Below are 17,322 nucleotides of genomic sequence, written 5' to 3'. Positions count from 1 at the left end.
GGCAGAGCAAGAAAATGAGAGTCTATCCAGTTCCATTTTGCATTGCAGTGTATACACAGTAGCTACAGAATTGAAAGACCCTTAGACATAAGACTTATCAGTACTACATTCTTATTGCCAGATTTTTTTTTAAAGATATTATTTATTTGACAGAGAGAGACACAGTGAGAGAGGGAACACAAGCAGGGGGAGCGGGAGAGGGAGAAGCAGGCTTCCCGCTGAGCAGGGAGCCTGATGCAGGGCTCAATCCCAGGACCCTGGGATCATGACCTGAGCCAAAGGCAGACGCTTAACTGACTGAGCCATCCAGGCGTCCCAAATTATGTAAGTTTTGAAAGTACCTGCGGACCCTCAGGGTTTGCGGTCCATTTCAAGAACCACTGACCTAATTAATAGATCTAGTTAATGCCCATCAAAAAGACAACCAACACTGTGTTTCCTAATATAAGTATACACCACCAGTGAGGACACATTCTTGACAAAAATTCAATCTTGAATTTAACCAAGCCTCTAAACCTAACAGTTTATGGCATACTCAAGAAACAGAAACATGTAAAATGGCACCTAAGGGAAATAATCAGCAAAACCCTGAATGTGGGAAACTTTTTAGAACCTATGATTGGGTTCTTTAAAAAATAAACTAGGTGTTGGTGGGGGGAGGGGAATGGCAGGAGAAGCCTATATATTGAAACTTTAAAGACAAATCAAGCAACTCTAATATATAATAAATCTCAACTGGGTCCTGACTGAACCAAATTATAAAAAAATTTTTTTAGAATGACGCTGATACTAAGAAACTTAATTTTTAGGTGTGAATATAACACAGTTCTTATATTTTAGAAACATATACTAAGGCATTTATAATTAAAATGAAAGAGAAGCTCCATTGATGCAGCATGCATAGAAATCCCGAGAAAAAAACAGTAAAGGAGAGGCTACACGTGGGGTGGGGCAGCACATAAAAGGAAGCACTGTTGACAGGTGCCCTTTATTGTGGACTGGAGTATGCAGCTTTTCTGAGGAATAACCATGTCCTCTCCCTCCCTGCTTCCTGCCCATGACCACTAAGGCAGAATCATGGACCCCAGCTGGAAACTCTGCTTTGAGGAATTTCCAAAGAGTGCAGAAGAAAAACATATTCCAGAGAGGTTCAAAACCATAACTTGGGATTTTACCTAAGGAAAAGCTCACAGATGGTGTAATATTGGAAATTCTGTGATACTTCTTCAACACATTATTTATTGAGCATCTGTATTCGATGCTACACATGCCAGCAAGGCACTAAGGAAAATACAAAAATAAGTAAGACAGCTCTCAGTTGGTAACACAGACCAAGTTTTCAGAGACACACTGGTTGAGAGGCTTCACTCCAGTACATAATTGCTAAGCATTTAATTTAATTAAGTGCCAGTTGTTACAGACCTGAGGGTCCAGGTTCCTCAAATACAGATACCTTGTGTGAAACCTAGCTAGGAAACAATGAGAGCAGATCTGGTAAATGAGGATCACAAAAATCCCTGCCTGTAGATTCATCCTTTTCTGCAAGTAATTACTTGATCTGAGTGGTAAGTGGCTATTTATTGGGTACTCTTGCCTTGATTGTCCACTTAAACACACTGTGATCTATCTTCCTCAAGACAAAGTTTTATTGCAGAAAACCATTAAAAAAATTTTTTTAATGGTGTGCCTATCACAAATCACGTACTATGCAAGGTGTTGGGCGCTACAGGAGTGAAAACTCTGAAGGGTCCTTTCCTCTGCGAAGCGTATAATCTAATGGGGTAAAAAGGATGAAACTATGAAACAACATAGTTCAACTTAAGCATGGGAAATGAGGGTAATTTTTATATTTTTCTTTAAATCTGTACCTTATGTTCCATTACAACCAACATGCATTACTTTTAAAATAATGATGGCTCATATGTACCAGACGGATGAAAACATTATCAGAGAACATCTGCAGATGTTTTAAGAGGTAATTTGGTAAAGAGATAGAGCTTTGTTCTCAGTAGGATGAGACTGAAAAGAAAATGTTAAAGAGAATAAGCAAGTGACACTTTTGGACCAGAGTAATAATGATGAAATTCAGTAATCTAAAGAAAGATCATACTTCTTTGGAATGAAAAATGTGGTTTTCAGGTAAACTGTTACTCTCCAGAATTAGCAAAGAAAAGTTATGGAGTAGATTTATTTTAGAAAAGCAACCAGGAACTGGTACAGAAATGAATCATCATTATGCTTGAAAGTCAACATAACACGAGGCTCAGGAGTGTACAAAAAAGCGAGTCTTCCTGGGTTTGAATCCTAGTGCTGCTATGTACTAATTATAAGAATCTTAGGAAAGTGACTTTACCTAATGCTTTTATTTTCTAATTGGCAAAACATGATAATAATAGCTATTTCATAAGATTGTTTTAAGGATTAAATGGGTCAACATGTGTGAAGTACTTAGAGTAACGCCTGGCACATATTAAGTACTACATAACTGTTCACTGTTATCATCTAGTGAAAATAATCAACATAAAATTACACATAGTGATGACCCATATGCCCATATTCTGACATAACAAGAAACAGATTAAAAAAAAAAGAGGAGGGGCGCCTGGGTGGCTCAGTTGGTTAAGCATACGACTCTTGATTTCAGCTCATGATCTCGGGGTCGTGGGATCAAGCCCCATGTCGGGCTCCATGCTCATCGGGGAGTCTGCTTGAGATTCTTTCCCTCTGCCCCTCCCCTGGCTTATACACGCACGCTCTCTCTAAAAATAAATCTTGAAAAAAAGAGAGAAACAGGCGGAAACCAAGACCACTTTGAACAATATACAGGACAGGATATGAAAAGGCTTAGGTGTACAAAATAGTTCATTTAAAAAAACTGATACTCTGAAAACAAACAAAAAAACCACAAAACACTGAAAACATAATTTTTCAGAATGATTAATCTCAAACATCTGTAAACAAGAATAAATTTATTTAATTTCTTTTAAAGATTTTATGATATACAAAATGTATATAGTATAATATCTTTAATACACTTTTTCTTTCTCCCCCCCTTTAATATTAAAACACTATTTAAACAGCTTATCTCTTCTTGCCTTGTCTGTATCTATGAGATACACTACTGAATACAAGTTAAGATTTACACTGCTCCCTCCTAAATAAAAATTAAAATTAGTACCTAGGAAACAAACAAAAAGAAAAAAAAACAAAGCATAAAACTTTAGTCAGATGAAAGCTTTTTTTGTTGTTGAGTATTCAACAATATCTGGGGCAGTTAAATTACATTTTATTGGCATAAAGTTACATTGCAATCTCCCGACATCACATAATGATAATCCAACTCAATTTCTTAAATAAGTACCATAAACAATACTCATGTTCAGATGTTCTTACACAATTTTAAATATATGCAAGAATTTATGTTTACATTCTGATTTGATATACTGGTCAATAAAATCTTTGGAGAAGTATGTAGCTTCCAGGTTGTCACTATAGATAGAGACAGGGAAAAAGCACTTTTTTTTTTTTTTACAAGGTAACTTCTCTTGAACAGTGAGTTAAGTTTCTCCTCCGGTATATTTAGGTTATACCAGTCTACCATGGCTTTCTTCTACTTAACAAGGGCTTGATAAAACAATGTTAAAAAAAAAAACTAATACTTCTGCACAATTTGGGCTCTATTTAACAAAAAAACTGCCTCCATCTTTAAATATGGAGCCTAATCCTGATTCATAAAGTCCCTCTTAGAAAATGGTTTTCAGCTCAGGGTTCTTGTATCCCTATGGACCTCCAATAACAAGTCATCTCCTTTCCCATGGCCAACTAGTGACATCACCAGTGAACACACTAAAACACACTGAGGAGGACGTCTGCCATTGAACCAAAAGGCTGGATGATTTCTTCATTTCACTAGCTGAATGGCAGTAAACCAGCTGCCAATAAAATCTGCACAGACACTTAACTTTGGTTAATGGTATTGCACCACATGAGAGAGGGTATCACCCTCATCAGAACAAAGTCAAATGAAATCTGCTAAAAAGAGCCCTTTAAAAAGTTACAAATACTAATTTTCCTTTACCTTTAAAATTTAACAGCTACCAGCTGTATCCTATAGGGAGTTCCTGACTGACTACTTTAATCAGGTCAAAAGAATATTGACCTTTTAACTGTGCCAGAATTAGCATGTTCATTTGCACACACTTTTCTCTATTACCAAACAATTTCCTCCTGAAGGAAAAATGACAAGGTAACATTTTTGTGAGGTGTAGGCAAAACCAATGATTAATATTATAACATCAGACGAATAGAATTAGTTGATTCTGATTCTTTGGTGGAATTTCCAGGCTGAAGAGTCAAATCTGAAGGCTCATCCTGAGGAAACAGAATTTTATCAGGTGTATAGTCATTCCTCTTCAGATCTATATTCACACCCCCAACAAAAAAAGAAAAGAAAGTCAGTATTTCATAGAAATGAAAAATTAACATTTTCTATATCAATTTTCCTCTAAATGTGCCAGATCTATATTCTAGCAGGTTGTTTTAAATCCCAAAGTCACAAAATTTACACATATAAAAATGAAATCATTCATTCAACAAATAAGTATTATAATAGTTCTGACCATGAGTTAATAAACTCATTAAGAGTGGAAACATAGTAATAAGCAAGGCAGACAAAGGTCCTTGCTCTCATGGAGCTTATATTCTTGTGGATGAAGAAAAACAAACAGAAAAATAACAGAATTGCATAGTAACAAGTGTTTTGAAGCAAACAGTATGAGGAGGGCCAGACAGAAGATAATATAAGCTGATTTTTTAAGGCTGGGCAGAAGAGGCACAGGAGGTAATATCTGAGTGAAGACCTGAATATTGAGAAATGACTCAAAGCTCCAACAAGTGTGTTCTAGGTAGAGGGAAGGTTAACTGCAGACTGTAAAAAGGAAATGGACGTGGTGTTTCCTAAAAATAGCAAGAAGAAAGCATGTAGTAACTGAGGGGGAGCGACTAGTAGAAAATGGCGTCAAGCAGCAGTTTATAGCCAAGGGTTATCAAAATATAGTCAGTGAGCAAATCTCAATAGTTTTATCTGTTTACAGACTGTCTCTGTCTATTTCTGCACTACCACGGTACAGCCAGGTAGCTGTGACATAGGCCATATGGTCCACAAAGCCTAAAATATTTTACTACCTTGCCTTTTACAGCAAAGTTGTTGACCCCTGATCTATGGGATGCAAGCTTTGGTAAGGTATTAAGCTGACGGTATTAAGTAGTGTTAAAGGAGGAACATAAGCAAATTTAAGTGACTATTCTGATTGTCATGTGAAGTCCTGTCAAGGGCGTTTAGCAAGAACATCAGAAACGAATGGTGACAATGAGGATTAAAAGAAATGGATGAATTCTAGGAAGATTTCAGAATCAGAGTAGACAGAGTCTGACAGATTAGCTATTAAAGGTGAGAGAAGAAAAACCAATCAGCTTTTAGGCCTCGAGCCTGATCAACTGGGTAAACATTAATGAGATAGGGAAATGTAGGGGTGGGAAATGAAAGCCAAGAGTTCTGGAATGGACATATTACTTATAAAGATGCTGTAAGGTATTCCAGTAGAGATGCAGGAAACTGAATATAGAAACAGGAGCTCAGGAAAGACAATGTCTTTAGTTAAATTTGATACTATCAGTATTTGGATTACATTTATAGCTATGGGATAGGATGAAATCACTTTGGGAGTTATAGACAATAGTTGCAGAATTGGAAAACAATGCAGCAATATCAAATTTAACTTAAAACTACCCACAGTCCCACATATAATCATATACTTCTTTATCTCCATATAAAAACAGAACTGCCATTCAGAATATGAACTGTTTGGAGTGATAGCCTGTATTCAATGATCCAAATACGTATTTGCTACTGTATGAGTAAGTTTTGATAAATTTTGAATTCAAGATTGTGCCACTATGGCCTTAGGGAATGCAAATTAATTTGTAGCTGTACTGTACACCAAGAACAATGGAAAGAAACCCAATTATAATTCAAGTCCTGAAAATGTTAACTTATGGTGTAACCATGGACAAATCATGTGACATCTAATGCTATGTTCTGGAAAATGACAGATTTCGACTGTATTGCTTTTAAGGCCTCTTTCAAGCTATAAAATCCTGATTATATTAATAATTTTAAAAATAGATATACTATACTTAAAATATTGGATCCAAATGATATATAATTTATATGTAATTATAAATAATATAAATTATATTATATAATAACCAAATAAAAATTGTATCTAGGCTGCCTGTTAAATTCACCAGTTATGTTCTAATTTTGGCTAAAATGGACTAAGCATATTCAATTCTATCTTTTCCACAGATTACAAATAAAAACCCTTCACATAAAGCCACTATCTGAGATTCCTGAAAAGTAAGAGCAGACCTATTGAGAAAGGGGATCAAAACTTGAAGAATGACCTAGATTGGTGATGAGTTTCCCGGGGTTTTTTTCCCCTCTCTTATTTCCAGGCTTAGAATTACAGATAGCTTGATCTCAGAAATGTACAGTGAGCTAGGATGACAGAAAAAGCTCTAGGATTTTCTGGCCAGAGGATCAGGAAGGAGGACTCTGTGGGATAGAGAATCTTGAGGGGAATGCCCTCTTTCTTATTTTTTCTTTTTGCTCCTCTGGCTGTTACCTAAGACAAGCCCCAGTCATGGAGAGGGACTCAGGATGATGGCAGCTGAGCAAACACCTACAATTCCAAGAGAAAAACCCTTCTCTGGGACCACAAGAACTTACTTTTATGATTCAAAAAGTTTTTCTCTTTTTCCTTGACCCTTAGCATCAGAAATGGACTCAGTTGAAGGAAATGTGTGACAGTCAGGGAGGCCACAATCCTGGCTTTCTAATCAGAGTACCCCATCTGTCTCCTGTCCCTCCACCCTGCCCAAAAAAGATGCCCTTGAGAATCATAAAGTATGGAAGAAATCGTGGAATGGAAGAAAATGGAGAGGGGCACCCTAAATTTGTGTATGAAATCCCAAGTTCACCCTCAAGTGGCACACATGTGGGAAGACAGGATAGGCTTTGAGGACTAACCTATGGTGCAGACCTCCAGTCAGTTCCCAGACTTGATTATGATTGATGTGTAGTGAGAGAGATCTGAGTAATACTGCAAAGGCTTTGAAACCCAAACTGACACTGGAATCACAGCTACAAAAGGTAGACTGGGACTTGAAATTGAGCTTAACTGAGCTGCCTACTAACACAATTAAACAACAAAAATTGACACTCTCTAAAATATTTTTAATAAGACCCAGAATCTCATAATACTCAAAATATCCAGCTAAAATTACTGGAGATACAAAGAACTAGAAACATCTCAAAGATTCTCAAAGAAAAAGACAAGACATGCCAACCTCAAGATTACTCAGATGGAATGATCAAAGACTTTAAAACCAGCTATTATAACCACAACTCATGACGCAGGGCAAACAGACCTGAGATGAATGGAAAAACAAGTTTTCAGCAGAGAAATAATCAGTTTAAAAAGAACCAAAAAAAAGTTATAGGGCTGAAAAATATAACTGAAACAACAAAATCCAGTACATGGGCTTAAAAAAGCAGAATGAAGAAATGAAGAACAAGGAAAGAGTCCGTGAATTTGATAGATCAATAGAAATTATCCAATCTAAATAACAAATAAAAAATAATTTTTATGGAAAAAAATCAGAGACTCAAGTCCCTGGGAAACAATATCAAAAAGTCTAATATTCCTATTATGGGAGCTCCAGAAAGAGATGAAAAGAAATTGATGTAGAACAAATATTTGAAGAACAGCTAAAAACTCCCCAAATTTGATAAAAATCATAAATTTGCAAATTCAAGAAGCTAAGTAAACCTGAACCAAGATAAACTCAGAGAAAGCTATAACCAGACATTTCAGAATCAAACTGCTAAAAATCCAAATTTTGAAAGGAGCTGTAAGATTATAATGACACATCACATATAGGGGAAGAACAATTCAAATGACTGTGGAATTTTCATCAGAGGTAACAGAGGCCAGAGACAGAACACTTTCTAAGCCCTGAAAGAAGAGTATCAACCTAAAATTCTAGAACCAGTAAAAATATCCTTCAAGAACGAAAGAAAACACACATATTCTTGATAAGAAAAACTAAGAGCAACCACTAAAAAACTAAACATAGAGGTAAAATAGAATACTGAAACAGAAAAGGGGGGTGGAAACAAACAAAAAAACCAAATCAGAAGTGTCAATCAGAAAACAATAAAACAAGATCTAAATCTAACCACATCAATAATTACATTAAATGTAAAAAGTCTGAAACACCAGTTAAAAATGGAAACTGTTAAGTTAAAAGCAAACAAAAAAAAAAACAAAAAAAACCCAAATTAAACCTAAGATCCAACTATATGCTTGGATCCCACTTTTTTTTTTTTTAAAGAAACCCACTTTAAATACAATTAACGTGTCTAAGTTAAAAGAATGGGAAAAGATATCTGATAAAACCATTTATCAAAAACTAGCTGTGTTATGTTAATATCAGACAAGGTATGTTAATATCAGACAAAGTAGACTTCTCAGAACAAGGAAAATTACCATGGCATTCTATAATGATAAAAAGAATCAATTCACCAAGAAGACATACAACTGTAAATGTGTATGTACCTAAGGACAAAACTTCAAAACACATTAAGAAAAAAACTGATAGGGACGCCTGGGTGGCTCAGTCGTTAAGCGTCTGCCTTCGGCTCAGGTCGTGATCCCAGGATCCTGGGATCAAGCCCTACATCGGGCTCCCTGCTCCATGCGAAGCCTGCTTCTCCCTCTCCCACTCCCCCTGCTTGTGTTCCCTCTCTCGCTGTGCCTCTGTCAAACAAATAAAATCTTAAAAAAATAAAAAATAAAAAACTGATAGAACTGAAAGGCAACACAGACAAATCCGCAAGACCTCCTTTCTAAGTAATCAATAGAACAAGGAGACAAAACATCAAGGATATAAAAAACCTGAACAACATTATCAAAAAACATTCCTTAATTAGCATTTATAGAATACTCCATCCAACATTGTAATATTCTCTTCAAGTGCATATGCAATATTCACAGAGGAAACTATATCCTTTTAAGGTTAAAAAAACTTTTAAAATTGAAATCATACAAAGTATGCTCTCTTATAATGGAATTAAATTAAAAAAAATCAACAACAGAAAGATATTTGGAAAATTTACATATATTTGAGAACTAAGAAAGACACTTCTAAATAATCCCCAGGTCAAAGAGAAATAAAATAAAAAGGTCAAGAAAAATAAGAAATATTTTAAATAAAATAAAACCAAAAGTAAAATATACCAAAATTTATGGGATGCAGTCAGTGTAATTCTTAAAGAGAAATTTATAGCAGTAAATGTTTTGTTAGAAAAGGTCTCAAATCTCCCAAAGATACAAATGTAGTAATCCGAAGGGGCACGTGCAACCCAATATTTATAGCAGCAATGTCCATAATAGCCAAACATCGGAAAGAGCCCAGATGTCCATCAACAGATGAATGGATAAAGAAGATGTGGTATATATACACAATGGAATATTATGTAGCCATCAAAAAAGGGGAAATCTTTTTTTTTCTTTTAAAGATTTTATTTATTTATTTGAGACAGAGAAAATGAGAGAGAGAGAGCACATGAGAGGGGGGAGGGTCAGAGGGAGAAGCAGGCTCCCCGCTGAGCAGGGAGCCCGATGCGGGACTCGATCCAGGGACTCCAGGATCATGACCTGAGCAGAAGGCAGTCGCTTAACCAACTGAGCCACCCAGGCACCCAAAAAAGGGGAAATCTTATCATTTGCAATGACTTGGATGGAATTAGAGGGTATTATGCAATCAGAGAAAAGATAATTATCATATGATCTCACTAATATGTGGAATTTGAGAAACAAGGCAGAGGATCATAGGGGAAGAGAGGAAAAAATGAAACAAGATGAAACCAGAGAAGGAGACAAACTATAAGAGACTCAAATCTCAGGAAACAAACTAAAAACTAAAAACTAAAAAAAAAAAAGAAAAAAAAAAATCTCAGGAAACAAACTGAGGGTTGCTGGAGTGGAGGGGGGTGAAAGGATGGGGTGGCTGGGTGATGAACACTGGGGAAGGTATGTGTTGTGGTGAGCGCTGTCTATTGTGTAAGACTGATGAATCACAGACCTGTACCCCTGAAACAAATAATACATTATATGTTAATAAAAAATAAATAAGATTAGTATATAAATAATCCTATGCCCATAAATTTGACAATTTAAACAAACCAATTCCTTGAAAGACACAACTAAAACTCACTAAAAAAAAATGGATAACCCCAAGAGTCCTATAGCTACTTAAAAAATTAAACTTATTTAAAACAATCTGACAAAGAACTTCAGACTGAGATGGTTTCACTAGACAATTCTAGCAAACATTTAAGATGGGGAGAGTATCAATTCTATACAAGCTACTCCCCAAAACAGAAGAGGTGTGAAAATTTTTAACTTATTTTTAAGGTCAATATTATCGTGATACCAAAAGAAAAGAAAGACAATACAAGGAAAAACAAACACAGACCAATATTATTTATGAACTCAGATGCAAAAAGCCTCAACAAAATATGAGCAGAGTCCAACAATACATAAAAAAGTAATTTGTCCTGAATGTATAACTGGTTCAACATTTCAAAAATCAATGTAATACAATCTAATATTAACCTATTAAAGAAGAAAAAACAAATGACCATATAAATAGATGCCGAAAAAATCTGACAAAATTACACACCCATTCAGGATAAGCATTTTCAAGAAACAAGTAGAAGAAAATGTTCTCAACCTAATAAAGTGCATCTACAAAACCCTTACAAGCTAACATCATGTTAATGGTGGAGGACTGAACACTTTCCCTTTAAGATTGGGAACAAAGCAGATTCTACTTTCGCTATTCCTATTCAACATTGTACTGGAATTCCTTGCCAGTGCAAAGAGTCAAGTAAAAGAAATAACAAGGGCCGCCTGGGTGGCTCAGTCGGTTAAGCGTCTGCCTTTGCCTCAGGTCATGATCTCAGGGTCCTGAGATGGAGTCCTGCATCAGGCTCCCTGCTCAGTGCGGAACCTGCTTCTCCCTCTGCCTTCTGCTCCCTCTGCTTGTACTCTCTGACAAATAAAATCTTAAAAAAAAAAAAAGAAAGAAAAAAAAAGAAATAGAAGGTATACAGGTTGGAAAGGAAGTAATATAACTACTATCCACACAGAATATTTCAGGGAGTTTACAAAACAAAACAAAAACAACTCCAAAATTAAGTGAGTTTAGAAAGGTTGCAGGATACAAGGTCAATAAACAACAACAACAACAAAAAACAAACATAAAAATTAATGGTATTTCTATATACTCACAATGAACAATTAAAAAGTTAAAAAATGCTTACTATATGCCTGGCACTGTTCTAAGTACTTCACAAATACCAACTCATCTAATCCTCAAACAAACAAGCAAACAAAAACTACGCCTCTATAATGTAGGTATTTTATGGAGCCATGCAGTTTGGTTCTAACTATTGCATTATTGGTCATAATGACAGGGACTTTAAAAAATACAGCTCAAGGGTGAGTCCCAAGGACCTGTAATTTTTAAAAAGTTCCACAGGGGATGCTGATGCACACCAAAGGGTGAGAACCACTGGTTTGTGCTACAACTTAGATTCAATCATAATTTATAATTCTTTAAATATAACAATGAAATTACAATCCTGAGAGAATATATCTATTCCTGCTTCATGGAATACTCTTTCCCCAACTCTGCCAGGCTACCTTGTAAATCTACTTAACCTTCAATTTTAGGCAATCTGTCAGTTCCCCAGGTAGCATTCCCCAACCTCTTAAGTTTGTGTTAAGTGATTTGCTTACCTGTTCTATTTCTTCTATTTGGCATGTATACAGTCCTATAACTCCCTGTTAATCCTGTCAGTATTCAAGACTTGACTAAATTCCATGGAAGGCATTTGTTCACTACTATATTGTCAACATCTAGCACAATTCTTGGCATCCAACAGACACATAATAAATATGTATTAAATCAATGAACTTTGTATTTTTGTAAGTAATTAAAGAAAGCATAGATCCATTTGTAAAATAATGTGTATCTGTGCCCTCGGTCTTATGAAGTATTGTAGTAACCAAATTTCCTAAAAATTTATACATTATACTGGTTAAGAAAATGTTTACCTGGAAGTTTAAGCTTTCTACAACAAGAATTACAGTGATGTTTTGCTCTGAAGTTTTTTATTGCATCTTCACCTAGATTTGCTGGGCCAAAAACCATATCACAGGATCTATGGAATTGGTAGTTTAAAAAAAAAAAAGAGGCATTTTATGCAAACAGAAACGTAGAATTTGAAATTATAAAATATCTTAATGAAATTATTAAAATTTATTACCTCTTTTCTTCTGCTTTAATAACAGATGGGTCAGTCAAATTTTCACCCACACCTTGATATGTATATATAAAAAAAGACAATTTATATGATTGATATAAACATTGACATTTGCATAATAAAAAGTCATGAGAGATTCTATAGCATCATCAACCTATATTATATGATGTTAAATTATTCAAGACTGTAGTTTTTCTCTCTTGTTATTTCATAACCTGACTTACGACCTTAACACTGCATCAAAGACAAACAGAGCTCCTACACCAGGAACAGAGTTAATTGTCAGAGTTGGTAGATAGGCAGGTGAACTCCCGATGGCACTTGCTTGTGATGCAACAGGGAGAGAGTTGCAAATAAACATCTCCTTACGTATAAGGTCTACATGATCCCCCCCTTTTAAGATTTATTTATTTATTTGAGAGAGAGCGAGAGAGCAAGCAAGTGCAAGCAGAGGGAGGGGGAGAGGGAGAGAGAATCCTCAAGCAGACTCCCCACTGAGCGCAGAGCTGGATGCGGGGCTCGATCTCATGACCTGAGCCGAAATCAAGAGTTGGATGCTTAACCAACTGAGACACCCAGGTGCCCCTCCCCCCTTTTCAACTTAGTTAAGCAAAGAACAATTAGGTACATGAAAGCATAATTTATAGGTCATTTTAAAAGTGTTTTGGATTTTTAAAACTCATACACTAACACATGAATATACTTCTTGCAAAAGATTCAGGTTACATAAAGAGTAAGATTGTAAACATCTTCCTTTACCTTCATCCTTCACCAGAGGTATTAAAAGCGTGGTTAAATATTTTCAGTCTCTCTTAATCTATTTATTCACATAAAGAAAGAATACCTACCGACCTACTACTCAACAGATTGGCAAAGATTAAGAATATTCAGTACTGGAGGGGCACCTGGGTAGCACAGTCAGTTAAGCATCCGACTCTTGGTTTCTGCTCAGGTCCTGATCTCAGGATTGTGAGATCGAGCCCCATGCCCCTGTTGGCTCCGTGCTCAGTGCAGAGTCTGCTTGACTCTTTCTCCTTCTCCCACTGCCCCTCCCCTCTGCTCTCTCTCTAAAATAAATAAATAAATCCTTAAAAAAAAAAAAAATTCAGTACTGGAGTCTTTGGAGAAACGGGCACTCACATACAGTGTTACGTATGAATTCCTGTAACCTTTTAGAAAAGTAACTCAGCAATAGCTATTAAAATTGCACTCATCTAGGGGCACCTGGATGGCTCAGTTGGTTAAACGTCTGCTTTCAGCTCAGGTCATGATCTCAGAGTCCTGGGATTGAATCCTGCATTGGGCTCCCTGCTCAGCGGGGAGTCTGCTTCTCCCTCTGTCCCCCACCCTGCCCCCTGCTCATGCTCTCTCTCAAAAATAAATAAAATCTTTTTTAAAAATTGCACTCATCTCTTCTTACTAAGCCAATTCAAGAATCTACATCATGGAAATAAAAGTAGCAGTACATGAGTGTGTTTGTTGCAGCACTGTTTGTAGTAGCAAAAAAGAAAAAAAAGAGTAAATCATGATATACTGTTAGAAAAAAAACAAGTGCTTATATGGCATCATCCCAGTTGGAGGAAAATCACAACACAAAACAAAATGATTAAAAATGAGGAAGAAAGGGGTAGCTCAGTTGGTTAAGCATCCAACTCTGGATTTCAGCTCAGGTCATGATCTCAGCGTCGTGAGACTGAGCCCCGAGTTGGGCTCCACACTGGGGATGGAGCCTGCTGAAGATCCTCTTTCTCCCTCTGCTTCTCCCAACTTGTGCTCTCTCTTTAAAAAAAAAAAAAGCACCTCTATTTGTGTATTTGTCTTCATAGAGGTAGAGAAACAGTAAAGATGGGAAAACTGTTCCTTATGTATTTCTATATTGTTTAACTTGTCTGTAGTAATTGTGTCAAATATTCCTATGAAAAATGGCTCCAGGAACATATTAATGATGTAAAGAACATCACAACTACTTAGCTTATTAAAAAGAACTCCCACCTTTTATTTTATTTTATTTAATTAATTAATTATTAATTAAAGTAAGCTTTACTCTCAATGGGGGGCTTGCACTCACGATGCTGAGATCAAGAGTTGCCAAGTCCTAGGGTGCCTGGGTGGCTAAGTTGGTTAAGTGTCCGCCTTCAGCTCAGGTCATGATCTCAGAGTCCTGGGATGGAGGTCTGTGTCAGGCTCCCTGCTCAGCAGGGAGTCTGCTTCCCTCTCCTTCTGCCCCTCCCCCGCTTGTACTCTCTCTCTCTCTCTCAAATAAATAAAATCTTAAAAAAAAAAAAAAAAAAAGAGTCGCAAACCCTACTAAATGAGCCAGCCAGGGACACTAACTCCCATCTTTTAAATTAACAGTTCAGACAAAATCAGTTTGGCTTTACCTCCTATGCATGTTTGAAGACAGTTAGATGATACTTATTTAAGAATAAACTTTAAGATCCTTTTTACTTAACTGGATTGACCCATCTAATAATATACTGTTGTCACTATATATACACCACTAAATCATTTATATAAAATGATGAACTACTGAATAAAGGATAGTTATTTTTACACAGATTTTCTTTCTTGAGCTTGAATCAATGCCATTAAAAAGCACAATCCTTGATATCTGTGACTATGTATATAACAAAAAAAAGTCATCAAGTGATAAACATTCTAAATAATCGTCTTTATGTGATTATGAAATCTGGTCTGTGTTGACACTGAAACTAAGGCTGCTCTTTAGGGAAAAAAATTATGGACGCTATAATGTGAAAGTACCACTCAGGAAGAGTTGGCAACTTGCTCAATTTTACCTTCCTTTGACCCAGACATTACTCTAAGCAAATTTGCCTTCATCCAAGCCACAATTTCCTTTTCTTCCCCCTTTTACCTGTATGACAGTCTGTCTACAAAAATGGTTATGATCAGTTTTTCCTTCTTTGTATACATGCTACTCTACTCACGAAGTACAGAATCCATTCCCTACCTCTTGAATCTGGGGCTGTCCTTATTATCTGCCTTGATCGTAAAATGTGGAGGAAGAGATCTGGGCCAGTTCTGGACCTAGACCTAAGAGTTACTGCTTTCTCTCTGGAGGAAGCTAGCTGATATGTAAAAGTGTAACTACCTGAAACTACCATGCTATGAGAAAGCCCCCTGTTAATTAGCCATGTGGAGAGATCGCGCGGTGAACTGAGGGATTCAAATGTCAGTGAACAGAAACCTCAGACAATTGCCTCCAGCAAGCTGTCCACGCTTACTCTCCAGCCATTCACACCCTCTGAGGGGACAGCAGAGATGAGCCATCCCCACTATGTCCCATCTAAATTCCTGAACCAAAGAACTGTAAGCAAATAAAATGGCTGTTTTAATCCACTAAATATTTAGGAAGTTTGGTTCACAATAATAGATAATATAAACACCAGGAACAACAGAAATACTTGTTACTATTTCAAAAAAGTCTTTATAATTTTAAAAGACTGAGACTACAAGGGCGCCTAGGTGGCTCAGTCAGTTAAGCATCTGCCTTTGGCTCAGATCATGATCCCAGGGATCCTGGGATTGAGCCCCGCATCGGGCTCTCTGGTCAGGGGGGAGCCTGTTTCTCCCTCTCCTGCCGTTCCCCCTGCTTGTGCTGCCAAATAAATAAATGAAATCTTAAAAACAAAACAAAACACATCTAAGAGTAGAATAATGGATTGCATGTGTTTTTGCTTATTAAAATATCTGTATTACCTAAATAACAATTAAGATAGCAAGATCCCACTATTCAGGGCCCTGATGGCTATATGCTATGGCTGTTACTTGCTTTTTTAACAGCTTCTACTGACCCACGGTTTTACCTATCTGTAAGTTAGCGGATTTCTGTATACCATTCATAAAATATGACTAGGTAAGAATCTACTTACAATTTCACTTTAGCAATACTTTAATAAATTTACCTTGTAAATCAAGTACCAGTAACTCCCCTCTTGTATATTCATAAGTCCAGTGGCTAAAGGCTAGCATGATCTCTTCCAGTGTATTAGTTGGAATAATCTCATCACCGTTATTATTGTTGTATTTTCTAAATTCTCCAGTCATACATTCTTCCACAGCAAACCACTGTCCTGCTGAATGGCAATACAGCAGGAAAACTTCAAGGAACCTTATGAAAAATAGTTATAGATATTACTAGCAGTTTTGTTAATAAAATTCTAATTGAGCTTTAAAATGGGTAAATAATTAAATATTCAGCATTAACAATGAAGGTCAAAAGAGAATGCTGTCCACATAAAACCAAAAGATCTCAAGAAAAATTTCAAGATTTACCTTGGAGAATATGGTATGGATTTGGGTTTCATTTGGTTGAAGGCAAATGTGAGCTTCTGTGCTGCTCTCTGTTGTTGAATTTCCTATAGAACAACAATAAAAACACAAAAAAACCCTGTTAACACTGAAACTAAGTTCTTATTTGGTTTAACATACTTTAGAAGTGAAAACATGAACCTCAAGTAATGTTCCACTGTTTAGCATTCACTAGCACTTACTCTGAGACAGAGATGCAGAACTGTATCTTCTTTATAAATACTTGACCATGTGTTAACCACCTCAGGAAGAAAAGATTTGATAATATAAAGATGACCTGATTTGAGGATATCATGTTCTGACCAGGTACACTGTACTTTGACAGCTCTCCGTAAACCGCCTCCCATCTCCTCTTTACTTAAAAACTCTATTTTGGCACAGAGGCCGAGCTGTGACCATGAAGACATGCTGTTATTCAGTATACTGGGTGAACTCTCTTCCAAGCGATACACTGTGACAGGCTCACCTGCAGGATGAATGGACACATTCTGAGGTCAAATTATGACTCTTAAAATGATAAAGTAGACTAAAAA

General features: G+C 36.4%; 1 protein-coding gene across 2 annotated transcripts in view; it reads right to left on the bottom strand.

Annotated features, from left to right (window-relative positions):
- Positions 1-2,952: 2,952 nt before the first annotated feature.
- The window catches only part of TRPM7 (transient receptor potential cation channel subfamily M member 7), a 117,325-nt gene continuing 102,955 nt past the window's right edge, over positions 2,953-17,322 (bottom strand). Inside the window, exons 34-39 of one of the 2 annotated variants that reach the window (XM_078079348.1) lie at positions 16,972-17,255; positions 16,754-16,836; positions 16,384-16,589; positions 12,461-12,512; positions 12,249-12,355; positions 2,953-4,418 (exon numbers count right to left, since the gene is read on the bottom strand). In XM_078079348.1, coding sequence (XP_077935474.1) covers positions 4,288-4,418; positions 12,249-12,355; positions 12,461-12,512; positions 16,384-16,589; positions 16,754-16,836; positions 16,972-17,255 — 863 coding nt within the window. In that variant the 3' untranslated portion in view covers positions 2,953-4,287. The other variant, XM_078079349.1, reaches the window with a different exon arrangement.

The sequence above is a fragment of the Halichoerus grypus genome, chromosome 8, assembly GCF_964656455.1.
Source record: "Halichoerus grypus chromosome 8, mHalGry1.hap1.1, whole genome shotgun sequence".
Lineage (NCBI taxonomy): Eukaryota > Metazoa > Chordata > Mammalia > Carnivora > Phocidae > Halichoerus > Halichoerus grypus.
Note: the sequence above shows the minus strand (reverse complement) of the source record. Positions and strands in the feature narration are given on the sequence as shown.